This window comes from Myotis lucifugus, unplaced genomic scaffold (genome assembly GCF_000147115.1).
Source record: "Myotis lucifugus unplaced genomic scaffold, Myoluc2.0 scaffold_0, whole genome shotgun sequence".
Classification (NCBI taxonomy): domain Eukaryota; kingdom Metazoa; phylum Chordata; class Mammalia; order Chiroptera; family Vespertilionidae; genus Myotis; species Myotis lucifugus.
Window position 1 is genome coordinate 37815471 of NW_005871048.1, and position 20175 is coordinate 37835645.

A 20175-nucleotide genomic window follows, 5' to 3' on the forward strand; every position below is an offset into this window, starting at 1 on the left:
TTTCAAAATCTTGCTGTCTCTCATCTTCTGGCACCCCAATAAGTCTGATATATTCCGCTTGAAACTGTCCCAGAGGCTCCTTACACTATCTTCACACTTTCGGATTCTTTTTTCATTTGCTTTTCCAGTTGGGTGTTTTTTGTCAAATCTTTGACTTGATTCTTGTGCTCCTCTGGTCTGCTATTGGGTATAATATTCTTTATTTCAGTCCGTGTATGCTTACTTTCTAATTTCTTTATCGTAGCATCGAGGGTCTCATTAGTTTTCGTGAGGCTCTGCAGAAATTTATGGCAAGCCCTCAAAATTGCGATTCTTAGCTCCATATCCTCCATTTCTGTCATGTTTTTTTGTCTCCGCATCTTTTATGCTTTCTTGGTGCACCCCCTTGTGGTCTTTGTGCGCAGTCTTGTTCTAGCCAAGCCTTAATTGTTGTAGTTAACACTAGAGGGATTTGACCACCAGGCCGACTGGCTATAGGAATCAGCTGTGTGGAAAACTTCAGTCCTCTGGGGAGGCGCTAGTCCAGCCTTTGCCTGAGTCGATCGGCAAATGGCTCTGCGCAGGGCCTGGGCGGGGAGGGCTCAACAGGGCGGGCGGAGGGAGCAGCTATGGCCGCTCTCAGTCCGTCCCCAGGGGCTCTGCCTCTCTGTCCCCGTAACCGCTGCAAACCTCGGAGGGACTGTAGCCAGACAGTCCCGCTTCTCCCGTTTGAGTCAGGGTCCCTAGAGACTCGCCCGGATCTGTAGCCCAGAGTCTGAGACTCACTCCTGATTGAAAACGGCAACCGCGCCCTCAGCCACCAGCCCGCTTTGCGCGCGCACCGCCGCACCACCGTACCTTTAAATTTTCCACACTGCGCCTCCTCTAAGCCTCGTAATGCTGTTGTTTTTCCTTCTAGTTGAAGAGTCTCTCCTCAGCCAGCCTTCCTGTGGTTCTGGGTGATGTCCGTTCCGTCTTTTAGTTGTATTTTTGAAGTGGTTGTTCGAGGCAGCAAACTCCGGTGTTTACCTACGCCGCCATCTTGGTTTCTCTCCCTTGCTATCTTCTTTTAGCCACCAGAGTTCTAGTTTTGCAGCTTAAGGGTACATAACATTTACCTAGTGCAGATTCTCACCAATCCTCCTCCCTTCTGATTCATTTGGACTGGGTTGGGGCCTGGAAATCTTAATGTTCAATAAGTGCCCCTAGTTGAGACATGCCAGGAAAATGAGGCTTAAAGAAGTTAAATAACTTACCCAAGACCTTTGACCTGAGGCAGTCGGATGGCAATCCTTCCTTCCAGGGCCCTAGGGAATGTTCTTTCCTAGTATCTCCCACCTCTCTCCCCTTCTCCCTGGCCCCCCCTGTGCCTAATGTTCTTATGTTGTCTTATATTCTTCAAAAGGGAGTATACTTCAGTAAGAGCTAATCTACAGGTACTCACTTCCAAAATGACACCTCCATACTTTTCAAATTCTTTCCCTTTATCATGGCATCTAGATCATATCTATCAGCACCATCAGCATCCCCTGGGGTTTGTTAGAAATGCAGAATTTCAGGCCCAGCCCAGACCTACTAATGTAGAAGTAGATGTCTAGGAGATTTAAATACACATTAAAGTTGGAATAGATGCTGTTCTAGACACTTTTCAGCCAGACACTGATCGGATTATTTGATTAAATGATTCACCACAAGAGCATTATGCTAAGTGAAATAAGCCAGTCAATGAAGGAAAAATACCACATGATCTCACTCATTCATGGATAATAAAGACCATTACAAACTTTTGAACAATAATAGATACAGAGGCAGAGCTGCCTCAAACTGATTGTCAAACTGCAGTGGGAAGGCCAGAGAGGGTTGGGGGGCAGAAGGGAGGGGAGTAAGAGATCAACCGAAGGACTTGTATGCATGCATATAAGCATAACTAATGGACATAAGACACTGGGGGGTAAGGGAGGGCAGGGGATTGTCAAGGGTGGGGGGGGGGAGGACACATATGTAATACCCTTTGTAATACTTATTATAATATATTTTTAAAAAAGAATAAAAAAAATAAATGGGATGATATATTTTAAAGCATAAAAAAATAAAAATAAAAATAAACCAGTAACTACTTAGCACCAAAAAAAAAAAAAAAATGATTCACCACAAAAGCAGTAATTTTCAACCCTGGTTGCATTTAGAATCATCTGTGTTTGAATGTTGATGCCTGGGCCCATCATCAAACCAGCTGAATCTGTGGGGGTGGAGTTTATTCATCTATATTTCTAGAAATACCTTGGGTGAGCCCTAGCTGGTTTGGCTCAGTGGATAGAGCGTTAGCTGGCAGACTGAAGGGTCCCAGGTTCAATTCTGGTCAAGGGCACATGCCTGGTTGTGGGCTCAATCCCCAGTATAGGGCGTGCAGGAGGCAGCCAATCAATGATTTTCTCTCATCGTTGATGTTTCTCTCTCTCTCTTCCTCTTCCTTCCTCTCTGAAATCAATAAAAATATATTTTAAAAAATACTTTGGGTGAGTGTAAGTGAAGTTAGGGTTCAGAACCACTGCTTTAAAGATTTTAAAAATTTAGGGGGATATTTAGAAACTGCTCTAAGTTAGAAGAAAAATATGCATTAAATTCCACATTAGTTTCTCATAACAATCAGGATAAATTTCAAATTTCTCACATTAGCACCCAAGGAAGACCCTTTCTAAAATATATATACATATATATTTTATTGATATCAGAGAAGAAGGGAGAGGGAAAGAGAGACAGAAACATCAATAATAAGAGAGAATAATTCATTGGCTGCCTCCTGAATGCCCCCTACTAGGGAGTGAGCCTGCAACCTGGGCATGTGCCCTTGACCTGAATTGAACTCCGGACCCTTCAGTCTACAGGCCAATGCTCTATCCACTGAGCCAAACTGGCTAGGGCAAGGAAGACCCTTTCTGATTTTGAGTCCTGTCTATATCTCCAGCCCTGTGTCCTGCTCTCCCACAGCCCACACTTTGGGGTGCCCCAAACCACTGGCATTTCCCCAAACACACCCTGCTGCTTCATACCCCATGACTTTGCCCAAATTCTCTCTTCCTCCATTCTTTGCCTTATCAAAGACATGACTTTAAGCTTCTGCTTCTGGAAAGTCTTCCTCAATCCCACTATTCTTGGAGTGAAATTTTTGTTTTTATTAAGGTTTTTGTTTAATGGTTTCTAGTTATTTGTATTGTCAGCCACATCCCAAATCCAGGGACCCAAGCAGACCTGTCCTATTGTCTCCTATAAGCGTTGTCTTCCAATAACCACACTGGGAAAATGTTACACATCAGAATGTGCTAATTCAGAGATGACCTTTAAATGTTGTTTAAAGTTCATTTAAACCCCAGCAAATGCAAAGGCCAGTGCCTCTGAGCAAGAGAAATAATCAATCTTGCCTCTTACAAACTTATTGTATGTACCTAATATACACAAAACAGAAAACCTCTCCTTTACTAGAAAGGAGCTTTCTAGTAAACCTTACACATTTAAAATGTAATTTGACACATAAATTGCTTTTTCTCACTTTTGATCAATTTTTAGAAGTAACATGAAATGAACCTTGTGGGTTTTTTTTCATTTATTTTCTATGTTGAGAATATCCTTCCTCACATAGAACATGAGGACATTTTTGGATTTACATGGCATGATTTGGTGACCCGTTTTAGAATATGTAAACTTTGGATCAAATTGAATGAAAGTTTAAAGGTCCCTGAGAAAGAGTCAGATTTTCTCTTGCATAAGTAGTGTGACCTCTTCTAAGAAAAAAGTCTAAACACCTCTGAAATATGTGTTTAATTTTTTTCTCATTTTTTTCTTATAAATTTTCAAGAGACAGGAAAAGTAATTCCCAGAATATGCATTTCTTCTCTTGAATGCTCTGACCTCCAAATTCTCCCTGTTCTATCTGCTAAGAATTGAATTGAGGGAAACAAGAACTATTAATCTATTTAAAGAAAAAAAATTAACAGTTGGGAGGCTTCCAGTCAAGATGGCAGAATGGGTAAATGCAGTACTTGTCTCCTCCCACAACCGTATCAAAATTGCAACTAAACTACAGACCAACCATCATTCAAACTGCCTGAAATCTAGCTAAGTAGAAGTCCTATAACTAAGGATGTAAAGAAGAATCCACATCAAGTCTGGTAGGAGGGGTGGAGATGGGGAAGGACTGGTCCCACACCCACCTGTGGTGGATAACAATCAGAAGGGACATCTCAGCTGTGGAGGTCCCCCTGAAGATGGAGGGATCCGAGCCCCACACCAGTCCCCACAGCCCAGGGTTCCAGAGCCAGGAAGAGAAGTCTCCATAACTTCTGGCTGTAAAAACCAGTGGAGATTGTGGTTGAGATGGAGATCTGCTGGAGTCCCAGGCAGTTCCTCTTAAAGGGCCTGTGCATGAACTTACTCAAACTCACTACTTCTGAGCTCCAGCACTAAGCAGCAGCTTGAAAAGCTCCAGGAACATATGGGGAGGAACTGAATTGTCTGGTTCAGGACAGGGCTGGAGGGGCAGCTTTCTCCCAAACCCAAGTGCTGGCAAAGGCCATTGTTCCTTTGCTGAGCTGAGCCCCCCAGACCAGCAGGCAGGCGCCGTATCTGAGTCTCCTGGCTAACACACTGTCGCCCCACCCTGGTGATTCCCTGAGATCCCACCCAATCCAACTTTTAGTCCCACCCAAGCTTTTCCATACAAATGGACTGTCTGGTCTCATGCTGTTGACTTTCCTAAAACCTCTCAAACAAGTAGTATCTGGCTTTGGCATCATGCCCTGTACCTCTTGCTACATGGCCCCAGGTGGGCACTAGTGGCAACCAGCCTTGGTTCACAGTTGGCCTCTATCAGGAACTTCTAAAGGCCCAGCAGAAGTAGCAGTTATCTGATTTCTGTGTAGCTCATGCTGGGTGGCCCTGGGCAGGGCACAGGCGCAACTGACGTTTGGCCTATACCTCCCAGGAAGCCCCAGAGCTACCACACCCAGTGGACAGTTTCAGACTATACCAAAACACCACCCACCACCTCCGCAATCAACACACTCAAGGGGCAGACTCAGCAGGCACCAGAGCCCTGCTGAAGGAAGTCCTGCTCTGTGGGGTCAGCCCCTGCATCGGTGATCCTCCACTGTAGTTGCTGCCAGCCCTCACAGCTGATCAGCCTGGGGATAAATCCCTCCCATTGACATGCCAATAGCTATCAAGGCTCAACTTCAACAGGAGAATGCACATAGTTCACAGCGGGGTGGGGGGTTGCGGGGGGAGCGGGTGTTCGCCTAAAGTGACCGAGAGGCTACACCACTGGGTCCTACAGGACACCTATTGCATAGGGCCACGCTACTAAGCCTGGGAGATATAGCAGCTCTACTTAATACATAGAAACAAACAAAAGAGTCAGCCAGACAAAGAAACAGATCTCAAATGAAATAACAGGAGAAATCTCTGTTTAGAGCTCCTTCCATTTGAAGCAGAATCAGAAGCCACTTAATTTCTTTAATAGGAAAGAAGCTCAAAATATAATTTAAGTATGGTGAACATCGGTCTTAGAATTTTGCTAAGTTCTAGTCTCATTTGAAAGTAGCTACATTTTTTTTATGTTCTCTGACAAACAAAAAATGTATATAACAGCTTTAATAAGAGGAAAACTTCAAGTAGCACATATGAGATTTGAAATATTTCTTTAAAGTCAATATATGAAGATATACATCCTTTACTAATACTAGCAATTAATTATGTGTATATTCTATCTATAAATGGCATTACAGCAGTGGTTCTCAACCTTCCTAATGCCGTGACCCTTTAATACAGTTCTTCATGTTGTGGTGACCCCCAACCATAAAATTATTTTCATTGCTACTTCATAACTGTAATTTTGCTACTGTTATGAATCATAATGTAAATATCTGATATGCAGGATGTATTTTCATTGTTACAAATTGAACATAATTAAAGCACAGTGATTAATCACAAAAACAATATGTAATTATATACGTGTTTTCCGATGGTCTTAGGCGACCCCTGTGAAAGGGTGGTTCGACCCCCAAAGGGGTCTCGACCCACAGGTTGAGAACAGCTGCGTTACAGTATCTATAACTTTGAAGGGGAAAAATGAATAATAAGTAATTAACTTTGGATATATTTCTGCCTTTAGATTAGCTTGCTACTTATCTCTACTTTCCTTTCTTCTTCGATTGTTCTACAAAGTAATCATTACAAGCAACTGTCAGGGCGCCCACCCTGACCACAAATTCATTAAAATCCACTTCGTTGTCCTTATTGGAGTCCAGGTCTTGCATTAGCTTATCAATCAACTGAGGGTCCTTTTGGCACAAAAAGGAAAAAGAAAATGTCTAGCTCCCAGGCTTTGAGCTTCATAATGACAAGTGAAATCGCATCTTCCTTTTATCTATATTACATTTTTATTTTCATCTTTAGCACCTAAGGACAGTTTCCAAAGGGCTCTTTGCAGGAAGGTTTGAACCAGGCGCCGATTCTAAATGAGTCTAGCACTTTTCCCCAGGGCCACCTACTTCTGGCTCAGACCTAAACACTCAGGAGATCAAACAGCAGCTCATCATGAGCCAGAGCGAGCGGCTGATGCTGAAAATGCACTCACTACACGACATCACAGGTCAAGGGCCAGGACTCGGGGAGGCAGGCAGGGAGCAGGGAAAGAAGGTATTGCAGCCAAAAAGAGATAGTGTGAGCGGCTCTACCAGTCACCAACAATGGGACTCTAAGCAAATCCCTTAACATTTTTAATATTTCGTATATGTAAATGGGGAGAATTAAATCTCCCTACAAATTTGAGGGATACATCAACATACTTTTAAATGTGCTTAGCTTCAGATTTGCTATATTTAACAAATATACGGGACACTTAGTTACATATGAACTTCTGATGAACAATGAATACTTTTCTTTAGTAGATTGCATGGGACATACACTAGTTTATCGGGCAGCCTTACTGAGCACAACGCCTGACCAAGAAAGAGGCACCCATAAACGGCAGAACTTACAGAATGACTGCAGTTATGGGTGGAGAGTACAGCTCGGAGCCCACAGAGAGCAGGGCCCGGAGTGGGTAGGACTGTGAGGCACCCGCCCTTCCTCTGATTAGTGGCGGATGAGGTTCTAGAAGTAGCTCATTTCTTCCGGGATTTCCCATTGCCCTCTCGTTAGCTGCCAACCGTTAAGTGGTTGGAAACTTAAATTGATCAAAATCAACTTGATCAAAAGCAATTATAAATTTCACTTGAATAAATCAAAGTGCGAGTCTGACCAACTGAGCCTTTTATTCTAAATGTTAGATAATACAGTAGCCAAACTGAATTTGAAGAAAAAAAAATTCCTGGGGAATTCTAAAATCACTAAAAAGGTATTGTGAAGAATTGCAATATTAATATACAGCATGTGACTATAGTTAACAATACTGTGTTGCATATTTGAGAGTTGCTAAGAGAGCAATAGATCTTAAAAGTTCTCATAACAAGGAAAAAATGTTTGTAACTATGTATGGTGGCAGATGGTAACTAGACTTATTGTGGTGATCATTTGACAATATAGACAAATATTGAATCATTATGTTGTATACCTAAAACTAATATAATGTTATATATCAAAGGTACCTCAATAAAAAAAGTTCTAGAAAAAATACATAAATTACCATTTGCTCTATCAATGTAATAAAAATAAAATTGTTATTTGGAATCCAAAAATAAGTTCCTAAAAAATTACTGTTAAAATTTTTTTACTTAAGTTTTTCCCATAGAGAGTGGGAAGAAGACTGTTGTAAATACAGTCACTGTAGTCTTAATGCAGGGTTTGTACAGAATAGCATCATGCAAGGGCAGTACATCCTGCTCAAGCCCATTTGAGGCAGCTCCATAAACATCAGAGTGACGTGTTTTAAACCTCGAGGAGGCCCCGAACACTGCACTGTAAGGTTTCATGTGTAGATTTATTACACTAACTCCTGGCTATCTTGAGATGTGAATCACTTTGCTACCCAGCTGGTTACTGGCCAGACACACCCTTTCCATCCATCCCTATCAGCTGTGCTTGGCTGACAAAGCTTTCCGAGTATTTGTCATTCATTAGAAACTTTGCTGCCACAACATAAAGCACCCCAGGCTTCATTTCTGGCCCCGAAAACAACATCCATTTACAGACACCTGGACAAAGCTCCAGGTATAACTACTGTAACTAGCTGTAACTATAGTTACAGTTACTAGTTCTATAACTAGCTACATCTCTGCTGCACCAGGGTGTTGAGAATTGATGAGAGCCTCACATAGAATTGACAATACTTGGAAACCCACAGGTGATACAGGAAAGGCCACACACGGACGACGTGCACAGAAAACAAAGGTTCTCGTGTTTGCGCCCCTGTGTTTCCAATCTCCAAATAAATTACGCTGTGTCTGTGGCAGTCACAGGAGACGGTGTGCACAGAGGCTGTCCTGGGTGTGCGCCTCGCCCGCCTGGACCGCAGGGGCAGGGAAGCTGGGACACACCGGGAGGGCGACCGTGAACTCTCTCTGCGGGAGCATCTTCATCCCCCCTTGTTGACCTTCAATCGGTCCCCTTCCTGGCAGGAGTAGCACTGGAAGATTCTAATCATGGTGTCCATGGCCCTGGCCAGCCGGTGGGCTTGTTGGCAGCAGCACTGACCCTGCCGGGGCAGGCCACCAAACTCAGGTGGGGCAACACCGACACGTTCATTAACACAGAAGAGCGTTGTGCTCGTAAGTTAGAAATCAGACAACAAATATTAAAACACAGGCTAAAAATAAACAAAAAGAGGAAGAAAACACCTAACTTCTTACTGGTTCCGCCGAGGCGCAGCTCTGTCAACAGGTGTTTACAATTAAATGATGTGCATTTATAAGCGAGGTTTCCACTCAGCACACCTGTTCCCAGGACGATGAAAACCACCTGAGACGAGAGATTCCAAAGGAAGAGCCTCGGAGCCTGTTTTCAATCACCAGAAGGAACAGGTGTGAGCTGCTGCCCTGAGGGCCATAAGGAAGGGTTGGCGCCCACTGTGTGCATTAGCTGAGAAGGCAGGAGGAGGAGAGGCAGCCTTCAGTGATCCCTCACTAGGCATAGAAATACAGTCAGTTGCTAGGAAGTTGATGAGGGGGGAAAAACTCTAAAAACAGAGGAGCGAAGAAAATACACTGGTTTGCTTTTTTTGCTGGGCGACGCGAACATGAGTGGGCTGGAGAGCGACAGCGGCCTGCACCGAGTGCCTTCCTCCGGGGCCTGCGACTCGAACTTGGCGCTTCGGAGAGCCTCGGACGGCGGAGCGCCCGGGGGTTCGCCGCCAGGCTTCGAAGGCGCGCCTCCCCAGGATCGCCAGGACGGGAGCAGCAATGGGAACCAGCGCCTCCCCCACCTCTCCTCGGACGGGCAACAACATCCCTACAGCCCCGCGCCGCCCCTCTCCCATACCGGAGTCGCCGAATACCAGCTACCACCCTACTTTCCACCTCCCTACCAGCCGCCGACTTATTCCCAGTCGGCAGACCCCTGCTCGCATCCGGGAGAAGCGTACGCTGCCATCAACCCCCTGCACCAGCCGGCACCCGCCGGCAGTCAGCCGCAGGCCTGGCCCGGCCGCCAGAGCCAGGAGGCTGCTGGCTTGCCCTCGCACCACGGGCGCCGGGCCGGCCTGCAACCCCATCTCTCCGGGCTGGACGGCCGCGCTGTGAGTGCCCGCAGGGATGGCTTCCGCCGCTCGGACCTGCTGCTGCCCCGGGCGCACGACCTGGACGCAGCGGGGCTGGCGGAGAACCTGGGCCTTCATGACATGGGGCAACAGATGGACGAGGAGCAGATCGTGGATGAGCAGCACCTGCTTCTGCATGATCAGACTGTGATTCGCAACGATCCCATTTCAATGACCAACGATCCCTTGAGTCTCTCCTGTCAGAAGGAGCTGGTGGGGGCTGTGATGAACCCCAGTGAGGTCTTCTCCGTCCACGGAAGATTGTCCCTCCTGAGCTCCACGCCGAAATACATAGTGACAGTTGCTGAAGTCCAGAGGCGATTGTCCCCGCCTGAGTGCTTAAATGCCTCATTACTGGGAGGTATTCTCAGAAGAGCCAGGTCTAAAGATGCATGCCAGTCCTTGCGGGAGGAGCTGGACAAGATGGGGCTGAACCTTCCAGCCGGCAGACGGAAGGCTACACGCGTCACCCTCCTGACTTCCTTAGTAGAAGGGGAGGCCGTTCGCTTGGCTCGGGACTTTGGGTATGTCTGTGAAGCCGAGTTTCCTAGTAAATCGGTGGCCGAGTACTTAACCAGACCTCATCTTGGAGGACGGAATGAGATGGCAACGAGGAAGAACATGCTGCTGGCCGCACAGCAAGTGTGTCAAGAATTCACGGACCTTCTCCACCAAGACCGAACACCCATCGAGAACAAACGGCCGGCCCGGGTCCTAGGGGCGGACATTCAGAACTGCCTGTCTCACTTCAGCCTGGTGACCCACGGGTTTGGCAGCCAGGCCATCTGTGCCGCCGTGTCTGCGATGCAGAACTACATAAAAGAGGCTTTGGTCATCATAGAGAAATCCAACATGAATCCCGGGGACCAGAGTCCAGCCGATTCCAGCAAGACCTCGGAGAAGATGGAGAAGCATCGGAAATGAAACAGGTGAAACGAAGGGAATCTCCAACCACTCTCACCGGCACAGATGGGGAAGCTCCTCGGCCTGGGGGGACAAGCTGAGCTTGTACTTGCCTTCCCATTGAAAGGCCTGTTGCCCCCCCCCCCGCCCCCGCCCCACCCCCGGAGTTGGACCTGCCCTCTGGGAGTCCTTAGTATTTCTCTGGCGCTGAAGCGTCTCCTTAACTCTGGACAAGTGATCAGAAGGTGACAAGTACTGGTTCTCTATTCATTAAGCTTATGTTTTATTTTGAACCCCATTCTTCTGTCTCTGAAAGTGGTGCTACAAGTTTTCAAACCTTTTAAATCCATCTTCTGGGCTAACAAAACCTCCACATGCTTAGCTGTTGAAATGTCAAATCTATGTGATTCAAATCAATAATAACTCAGTGTGAAAGTCATTGCTGGCTCCCTGCCCACTAAATATTTATCTTTAGAAAAAAGTGTTTATCTAGCATCTTCAGATATCAAATCCTGCGTTCAGGAGGAGGCAGACTCCGCTTAGCAACTAATTAATAGGTGGTATTGAACACACTTAAAAATCCCCTTGTTCAAAAGGGGCTTTTGGGTTTTATAAAACACGTAGAAACAAAGCCTGCTGATTTTATGTTGTTTGTTTTTTAACTGAAAATTAACTCTACAAATGGGAGATTCTTTGAAATGACATGTTCCTTTAAGGTACTGAAGCTTTATTTGCATATTTATTTCACATCTTGGTGATTCGAGTAAACTTGAAAAGGGTAGGCATGAAGCGTTTTTTGCTGCCTGTCACCCCCCAGGTCCCAGAGGAGGCGCTGTTATTTTGAGAAACAATGTGTCTCGTGTACAGATTTTATTTATGCATAATTTAATCCGGTCTGTAAATACGGGTGCACTTCTTAGTGACTTTTTGAGAAATGGGGTTCCATTTTAATAACTTTTAAAGGTGATGGGGTCATCTAAAACACATATTTAGGTTTTATTAATATGTACACAGGGTGTTACGAATTAGGATCCTGGGCTCTGTTCTATTTCATTGAAGCTCTCTGTTCACAAACAATAACTTTGTGTCTCATTCCTGCTGGGCTAATCCCAAACAGGAGTGCGCGGTGCAGTGTATGGGGTGCCATGGAGATTTGGAATTGAACTCTATGCCTGTAAATGTTCACACATTAAATTGTGTATATGATACCTGTACAATAAAAAGTATTCTCTATAGAAAAAAAAAAGAAAATACACTGGTTTATCAGGTAAACCTGGAGGCTGCTCAGCAAAGCCAATAGCAAGGTCCAGGGAATAAACTCAGAGCAGACTAATTAAGCTAAACCAATGGGCAGTTGTGCAGCTATAAAGAAGAATGAGGAAGCTCTCTGGGCCGATTTAGAAAGGTACAAAGCAGGACCCTGGCTGTGTCTGAAGGAAATAAAAGTAATAATTATATGTGTATGTACTTGGCATTTGAACAAGGAGTCACTGAAAGGATCCGTAAGAAAGTAATAAAAGCGGTAGCTCTAAGGGGCAAGGGGGAAAGAGGGTGGGACTGAGTGGTTGGGAGTCCTCATTTACGCCCTTTCAACTGATTTTAACTTTTTCAGTTATAGAAATGTATTGCTTAGTCAAAAAATTGAAATAGAATAAAGCTCAGAGCAGCTGTTTATGCAAGAATCCACGGGCTCAGGGGCGGGAAGGAAGATGTGAGGTGGGGAGCATGGATTTCCAAGTGAGAGAAACTTAAAGAAAAAATGTCACTAGAAAAACCAAAGCCAGAAATGGACCACTGTGCCTGTCCTATCAGTTGAACTCATCCATTTTTCTCTATTCTTTACCACCTTCAGGACTTCATAAATTTCGCTCCCTATATCTGCTCTCTGCTTTCTGTCTATTCCCTACATTCTGGTCTCCATTCCACTGTCAGAGTAGTTTGAATACCAATTACCTTTATTTTATATATTTTTTTAAATATATTTTTATTGATTTCAGAGAGGAAGGGAGAGGGGGAGAGAGAGAGAGAAACATCAATGATGAGAGAGAATCATTGATTGGCTGTCTCCTGCAAGCCCCCAACTGGGGATCGAGCCCACAACCCAGGCATGTGCCCTGGACCAGAATAGAACCCTGGACCCTTTAGTTCGGAGGCCAACACTCTATCTTCTGAGCCAAATCAGCGAAGGTGAGAGTAGTTTGTATAAAACACAAATCAACATCCACACTCCTAGGCATTCAAAGGTCTGACCATGCCCAAAAGCTGACTAAAATGTTGGGTTCTCTCATTTTTCTGCCTTTGTTTTGGGCCCACTACCTGAAATGCTAATTTACTCCTTAAGACTCAGTCACCCCAATAAAATAAAAAATAAAAAAAAGACTCAGTTCAAATGTGCAGAGGTACACGTGTGCAGAAAGGGGTTGGCAACGGAGGACGCCGGTGTGTTTCGCAATTGGGAGGGAGGCACAAGCTCCCGACGGCCCTGACTCCAGTTCCGGGCGAGTCTCTGGGGACCCAGACTCATACAGGGAGAAACTGGACTGTCTGGCGGGCGGAACTCGAGGGCAGCTTTCTCTCAGAGGTGCTTGCAGCGATTACTGGGACACTGAGACACGGGGCCTCTTAGGGTAGGACTGAGGATCAGCCATAGCTATTTGCTCCTCCTGTTGATTCCCTGAGACCCCGCCCCACCCAAGCTGTGTGCAGAGGCTTTTGCATATGAATGGGCTGGCCCTTTGAGATCGAAAATTACCTAACAAACTGCAGCTGGGTCAGAAAGACCCAGAACATCCAAAAGAAGGCCCAAGGCCCCACAGCAGCTTGCATTGCCTCACAGCTGGGCCTCATCTGAGCACCTCCAAAACCCAAACAAGGAAGAGGAACCTGCAGATCTCTCCGTAGCTCCTGCTGGGTAGTCTCAGGCAGAGGCTAAATTAGTACCTCCTTAGAGATCCAAGAGCCTGTGTACCCAGTGGTCAGATTGGGACCATCCAGATTACAACTCCTCAGATCCATAAGGGACACACTCAGGGGGCAGACTCAGTGAGCACCAAAGCCCCACTGAAGCAAGTCTTGCCCCATAAGGGTGTCTTCAGCACAGAAGTTCTCCCACTGTAGACACAGCTGATTCTCACAGCCAATTGGCCTGGAGGTCAATTCCTCCCAGTGATACCTACAACAATCAAGGCTTAACTACAACAAGACTGTGCACACAGCCCACAAAGGGGTGCACCAAGAGTGTGCACCCCAGGTAATTGGGGAGGCTGAGCCACTGGGCCCTATAGGACACCTAGCACAGAAAGCCACTTTATCAACACAGGGAAGCATAAAAAAATGCGGAGACAAAGAAACAGATCACAAATGACAGAAATGGAGGAAAGCAAACTACTGGATATAGAGTTCAAAACCATGGTTATAAGGTTTTCCAAGAATTTTCTAGAAACCGCTGATAAATTTAGTGAGACCCTCGAGGATATGAAAAAGGACCAACTAGAAATTAAGCATACACTGACTGAAATAAAGAATAATATACAGAGATCCAACAGCAGACAAGAGGATCCCAAGAATCAAGTCAAAGACTTGAAATACGAAGAAGTAAAAAACACCTAACCAGAAAAGCAAAAAGCAAAAAGAATCCAAAAATATCAAGATAGTGTAAGGAGCCTCTGGGACAACTTCAAGTGTCCCAACATCCGAATTATAGGGTGCCAGAAGAAGAGAGAGGGCAAGATATTGAAAACCTATTTGAAGAAATAATGACAGAAAACTTCCCCTACCTGGTGAAAGAAATAGACTTCCAAGTCCAGGAAACACATAGAACCCCAAACAAAAGGAATCCAAAGAGGACCACACCAAGACACATCATAATTAAAATGCCAAGGGCAAAAGACAAAGAGAGAATCTTAAAAGCAGCAAGAGAAAAAAAGTCAGTTACCTACAAGGGAGTACCCATATAATTGTCAGTTGATTTCTCAACAGAAACTATGCAGGCCAGAAGGGAGTGGCAAGAAATATTCAAAGTGTTGAATAGCAAGAACCTACAACCAATATTACTTTATCCAGCAAAGCTATCATTCAGAATTGAAGGTCAGATAAAGAGCTTCACTCACTGATAAGAAAAAGCTAAAGGAGTTCATCACCACCAAACCAGTATTATATGAAATGCTAAAAGGTATTCTTTAAGAAGAGGAAGAAGAAAAAGGTAAAGATAAAAATTATGAACAAGTACATATCCATCAACAAGTGAATCTAAGAATCAAGTGAATAAAAAATCTGATGAACAGAGTAAACTGGTGAATATAATAGAATCAGGGGCATAGAAAGGGAGTAGACTGACAATTCTCGGGGTGGGGGGAAGGGGTGTGGGGGGTGTGGGAAGAGACTGGACAAAAATTGTACACCTATGGATAAGGACAGTGGGGGAGGCGGGGTAAGGGCAGAGGGTGGGGTGGGAACTGGGTGGAGGGGAGCTATGGGGGGGGAAAAGAGGAACAATTGTAATAATCTGAACAATAAAGATTTATTTTTTAAAAAAACATCTATGAGAGAGCAAGTCATCGATTGGCTGCCTCTTTCACAGATCCCACTGGGCTCAAGCCTACAACCTGGTCATGTGCCCTGACCAGGAATCAAACCAGTGACCTCTTGACTCCTAGGTCGATGCTCACCTGCGGAGCCACACCAGCCGGGCAGCAGTATTATATTTAAGTCAAATTCAACCATAAATTAATTTATTTGAAGAATTCAGTTGGCAGGCAAACCTCTTGATAGAATAGATATTTAACATTGTAATGTTGTATACATATGCATCCCTATGTTCACTGCATTATTTATAATAGTCAAGATATGAAAGCAGCCTAAGTGTCCATTGATTCATGAATAGATAAATAAGATGTGATATTTATATACATTTAAAATGGAATATTACTCAACCATAAAAAGGAATTAAATCTTGCCATTTGTAACAATATGGATGGACATGGAGAGTATTATGCTAAGTGAAATAAGTCAGACAAAGACAAATGCCATATAATTTCACTTATACGTGGAACCTAAAAAAAACAACAAAACAAACAAAGCAGAAACAGATTCATAGATACAGAGAACAAACTTGGTGATTGCCTAAGGGTGGGGGTGGGGATGGATGAAAAAGTTGAAGGATGTTAAGAGACACCAACTTCCAGTTATGAAAGAAATAAGTCACAGGGTGTTGTAAGAGCATAGAGAATATAGTCAATAATGCCGTAATAACTTTGTATGGTGACAGAAGATAACTAAGACTTATAGTAATCACTTTGTAATGTATATAAATATCAAATCACTATATTGTACACCTGAAAAGAATATAAGTCAATTATACATCAATAAAAGTTATAATGTGGTAATCTGATTCGAGAGATGAGAATATGGCCTCTACATCCTTTGTTCTTGGGGTGTAGAAACAAGGTTGTCTCCACTAGGTTACTGCTTGGCTTTAAAAGCAGAGCTAGCGCTTTAGCCGGTTTGGCTCAGTGGATAGAGCCTGTCCGCAGACTGAAGAGTCTGGGGCTCGATTCCGGTCAAGGGCACATGCCTCGGCTGCAGGCTCCATTCTGGCTCTGGTCCGGAGGCAACCAACCAACCGAAGTGTCTCTCTCACATTGATGTTTCTCTCTCTGTCTCTCCCCCTCCCTTTCACGCTCTAAAAATCAATGGAAAAATATCCTCTGGCGACAGCAGAGCTATTTCCTTTGTACATGCTGCCCCCTAGTGTCAGGCTGTGGGAGTGCATCTGGAAGCCCTCTAATTCCCAGAACATGTTTGAGAGTGTTTGAATGACCCTTCTGCAGGGCTTATCTGTGATGTGAGCCTGGCCCAGCCTCTGTCCATCAGGAGCCTTTCAGAAACAAAGATCACGTCAAAAGGCTCTAAATGACTCTTTCAGGCTGGGACACGTATTTACAGGTGACTAAATCCCAGGGCGGGCAGGGGGGACACGCCTGTTTATAGAACAGAAGGTCCCCGTAGCACCTCACTTACTCTATTAATTATTACATTTTAATTTCTGGCATGAATCATAACCCTGAGGGCTAAGAGATACAATTTACCCAAGATAGTGTGCAAAGAATGAGAGAAATGGAAATATCAGATCTGGGGGAGCTTGAAAGTAAGGATTATTTTAGAGAGAAAAAAGCTAGCACAAATCCACAGGTGGGAGCCAGGAGGAGAGCTGTTTGAAAATGGGGCTTTGACCACGGAGCCTGAGAGGAAGGATATACGTGAAAAGCAGGTCATCCTACCAAGTGGGACAGGACTGCCACCCTTCTCAGGCCAGAGACACCCCACGTGCCTGAGCCTGCCAGCAATTCCCGGAAGCAGCTGCCTTGGGACAAAGGCCAGAGTATGAACAAAATGGAACCAGAAGCATGGATGCATGGAATAGCCCAGTGATGGCAAACCTTTTGAGCTCGGCGTGTCAGCATTTTGAAAAACCCTAACTTAACTCTGGTGCCATGTCACATATAGAAATTTTTTGATATTTGCAACCATAGTAAAACAAAGACTTATATTTTTGATATTTATTTTATATATTTAAATGCCATTTAACAAAGAAAAATCAACCAAAAAAATGAGTTCGCGTGTCACCTCTGACATGTGTGTCATATGTTCGCCATCACTGGCCTAGGTTGACCACATAGACTCCAGCAATCATCTTATGGACACTACAAATTGCCTGGCTGATACTGTGTCCTGCTCTTGGCTGCTCGAAGGCCCAGGGTGAAGTCTGAGGATCACCTAGGCCAGTGGTCGGCAAACTGCGGCTCGGCAAACCGCAGCTCGCGAGCCATATGCGGCTCTTTGGCCCCTTGAGTGTGGCTCTTCCACAAAATACCGGCTCTTCCACAAAATACCGGCTCTTCCACAAAATACCGACTTCTGTGCATGGGTACGTGCACGCCCACACGTGGTATTTTGTGGAAGAGCCACACTCAAGGGGCCAGTTTGCCGACCACTGACCTAGGCCAATTACATGATTTACCACCTGTCATAAGCTTGGGCACTTACAGCAGTAGATCTATGTTCAAACTGCTTCCCAGCAGGTACAAGACAGGACCGATCAAAATGGGCAGCAGTTGTCAGCAGTGAGCATCAGCCTGCCTCTGTGGCCAGGCAGCTAGTGCACAGAGGCAAAATAGAGTGGGAATAAGAAAAAAATCTCAACTTATTTTTGTTTCATTCACAAGTAGATAGACATAGAAGTTCTGAGAAATAGTCCATAATAATAAATGGGACTGACACTCCACCTCAGTGCTGGGAATACAATTGGAGGTTGAGGGGCCTGTGACTGGAGACCCCATGCCCTCTTAAGCATGGTGCACGCTCTTTAGAGCCAGGTAATTGTTGCCAGAGTAGATAGAATATGGCTCAGAGCTCCCAGAACTTCCGATCATTTTTAGAAAAAGCCAGAAAGCCTAATATTTTTTTTTCAGAAAGCCTAATTTTTGAGGACACTGGATTTTAAGACTACAACTTGAAAAAAAAACAAAACACACAACCAACTCAACCAAAAATAAGCAAAGAAACAAACATAAAACTGCAGGCCAACTCAAACAGTAGAGCTCAACTAAACCCTGCGGCTGTGACTTCTGCTCTCTGTCATGTGATTTGTATTAACCTCCCTCCAGCATTTTACATTCCATCCTTGTTTTTCTTGCTTCTTTCTTTAATATTTAATTTATAATAATTCACTATTTTATGCATCCTTATATATCCCTTTATTTTTCATTTAAAAATATTTTTATTGATTTCAGAGAGGAAGGAAGAGGGAGAGACAGAAACAGCAGTGATGAGAGAGAATCATGGGTCAGCTGCCTCCTACACGCCCCCTACTGGGGATGGAGCCGGGCAACCCATGTGCCCTGACTGGGAATCTAACTGTGACCTCCTGGTTCACAGGTGACGCTCAACCGCTGAGCCAAACTGGGTGGGCCTTATATTATCACTTTAAATCCTACCTGGGACAGAGCGGAGTATACATCAACTGAGCACAGGGCATCTCCCCTTAGATAACTCATCAGCCTCTCAAATCCCCAAGTCCCATCAGATTGATCATATTCACCCCTCTGCCCCCTCACTCCTCTAGTCCAGAGGGAATCTTCCTTTGTTTCCCACAGCAGTACCCCCATTCACGCTGCCATAAACCAGAAACCTGAATGCCGTGCTCTTCCTGGCCCCTCCTCCTGTCAATCGTTGCCTGGCTTTACCTCCTTAGTCTCCCTTTCCCTGCTCTCCACTCCTAAGCGCAATGGTTCAGGCCCTTGCCACGTCTGGCCTTCATAACTGTAAGAGACCCAACTTGCCTCCTGCACCCACTTCGCCCTCCTTCTAAATGGGCCCCCGCAGCTGCGAGGAAGCACAGCGGACCTTCCCCTTCCTTAACCTCGCGGGGATTCCCAGCACCTCTGGGTGAAATCTAAGCTCGGTGAAGCGCTCCCCTACCTCACCTGCTCCACCGTGCTCCCACTGAGCACTCTGCTCCTGGCACACGCAGTTCACTCGGCTCAGGCATCAGTCCTCCAAGGAAGCCCCCTGACATCCCTCGGCTCCCCGGAAAGCCCAACAAGCTCTCCTGGTGCACAGCCACCTTAGGCTTTCCTCTGTCCATACACAGGAACCAACATTAATTAGCACGTACTCTGGCCAAGCACCGCTCTAGACAATTTAAATGGAGTCACCCATTTCATCCTCAAAAACCTCATGAGGAATGATTAGCCCTGCTTGACAGCTCATTAAGCGGAGGCACACAGAGGTCCCAAGTCACTCCGTGGTGAAGCGAGGATCTGGCTTCAGGGCGCTCGCTCTTCACCACTAGGGGGCGCTGCTGGGAGTGTGTATCTCAAGCGGTTTGTTGAGAAACTTGCAGCCTTACCTTTCTGTTTACTCAGTGATTTATGGGCTCTAAGTCATAAGTTTCAGCTCCTCCTGCTTTCTCTCCGGAAAACCACCACCGTGTCCGCCAGCCCCGAGTCTGGACTCGCACAGCCACAAAGGCTCCTTCCTAAGGCCTGTGCGGTTCCCATCCTGGGCTCCTCACTGCCCTGGCTCTCAGGGAAGATTGCTTATCACCCTGAAAACAAGATAAAAGCATTCTCTTTATCTCCCCAGAAGGCCCCAGTAAGGTTTACAAACAACAAAGCGGGCAGACAGTTCCTACATCTAGTGCTGTGGTCCAAGTTGGAGGTGGGAGGGCTCTCAGCCACAGGGCAGGAGCTGGGGAGGGCCAGCAGGGCAGAGGGTGGTTGCCTCTCTGAAAGGTGCCCTTGCCTTGGCCACAAAGAAGAGAGAGAGAGAGAGAGAGAGAGAGAACAGTGTGATGATGGCTCAGAGCCCCGGAGTTCTGACAGCCCTTTGCCCTACACGGTTCATTTTCTGCTGGCTTCTGTGACCATCCTGGCCTCCTGTCTGATTTCACCAGGAAAATCCAGGTTCAAGTTCCTGTCCAGGCAAAGGATCCAGAAGAACCTTCAAGGTGTGGCTTGTTGTCTCTAGGTGTCTCAGAAGCTTTA

General features: G+C 45.4%; 1 protein-coding gene and 1 pseudogene across 1 annotated transcript; one reads left to right on the forward strand and one right to left on the reverse strand.

Annotated features, from left to right (window-relative positions):
- Positions 1-6033: 6033 nt before the first annotated feature.
- S100Z (S100 calcium binding protein Z) lies at positions 6034-8626 on the reverse strand. The gene is given in 3 exon segments (XM_006081307.3): positions 6034-6344; positions 8523-8554; positions 8557-8626. Coding segments are annotated over 3 exon segments (282 nt in total). The 3' UTR covers positions 6034-6164.
- LOC102421309 lies at positions 8416-10651 on the forward strand (annotated as a pseudogene).
- The last annotated feature ends 9524 nt before the right edge of the window (positions 10652-20175 follow it).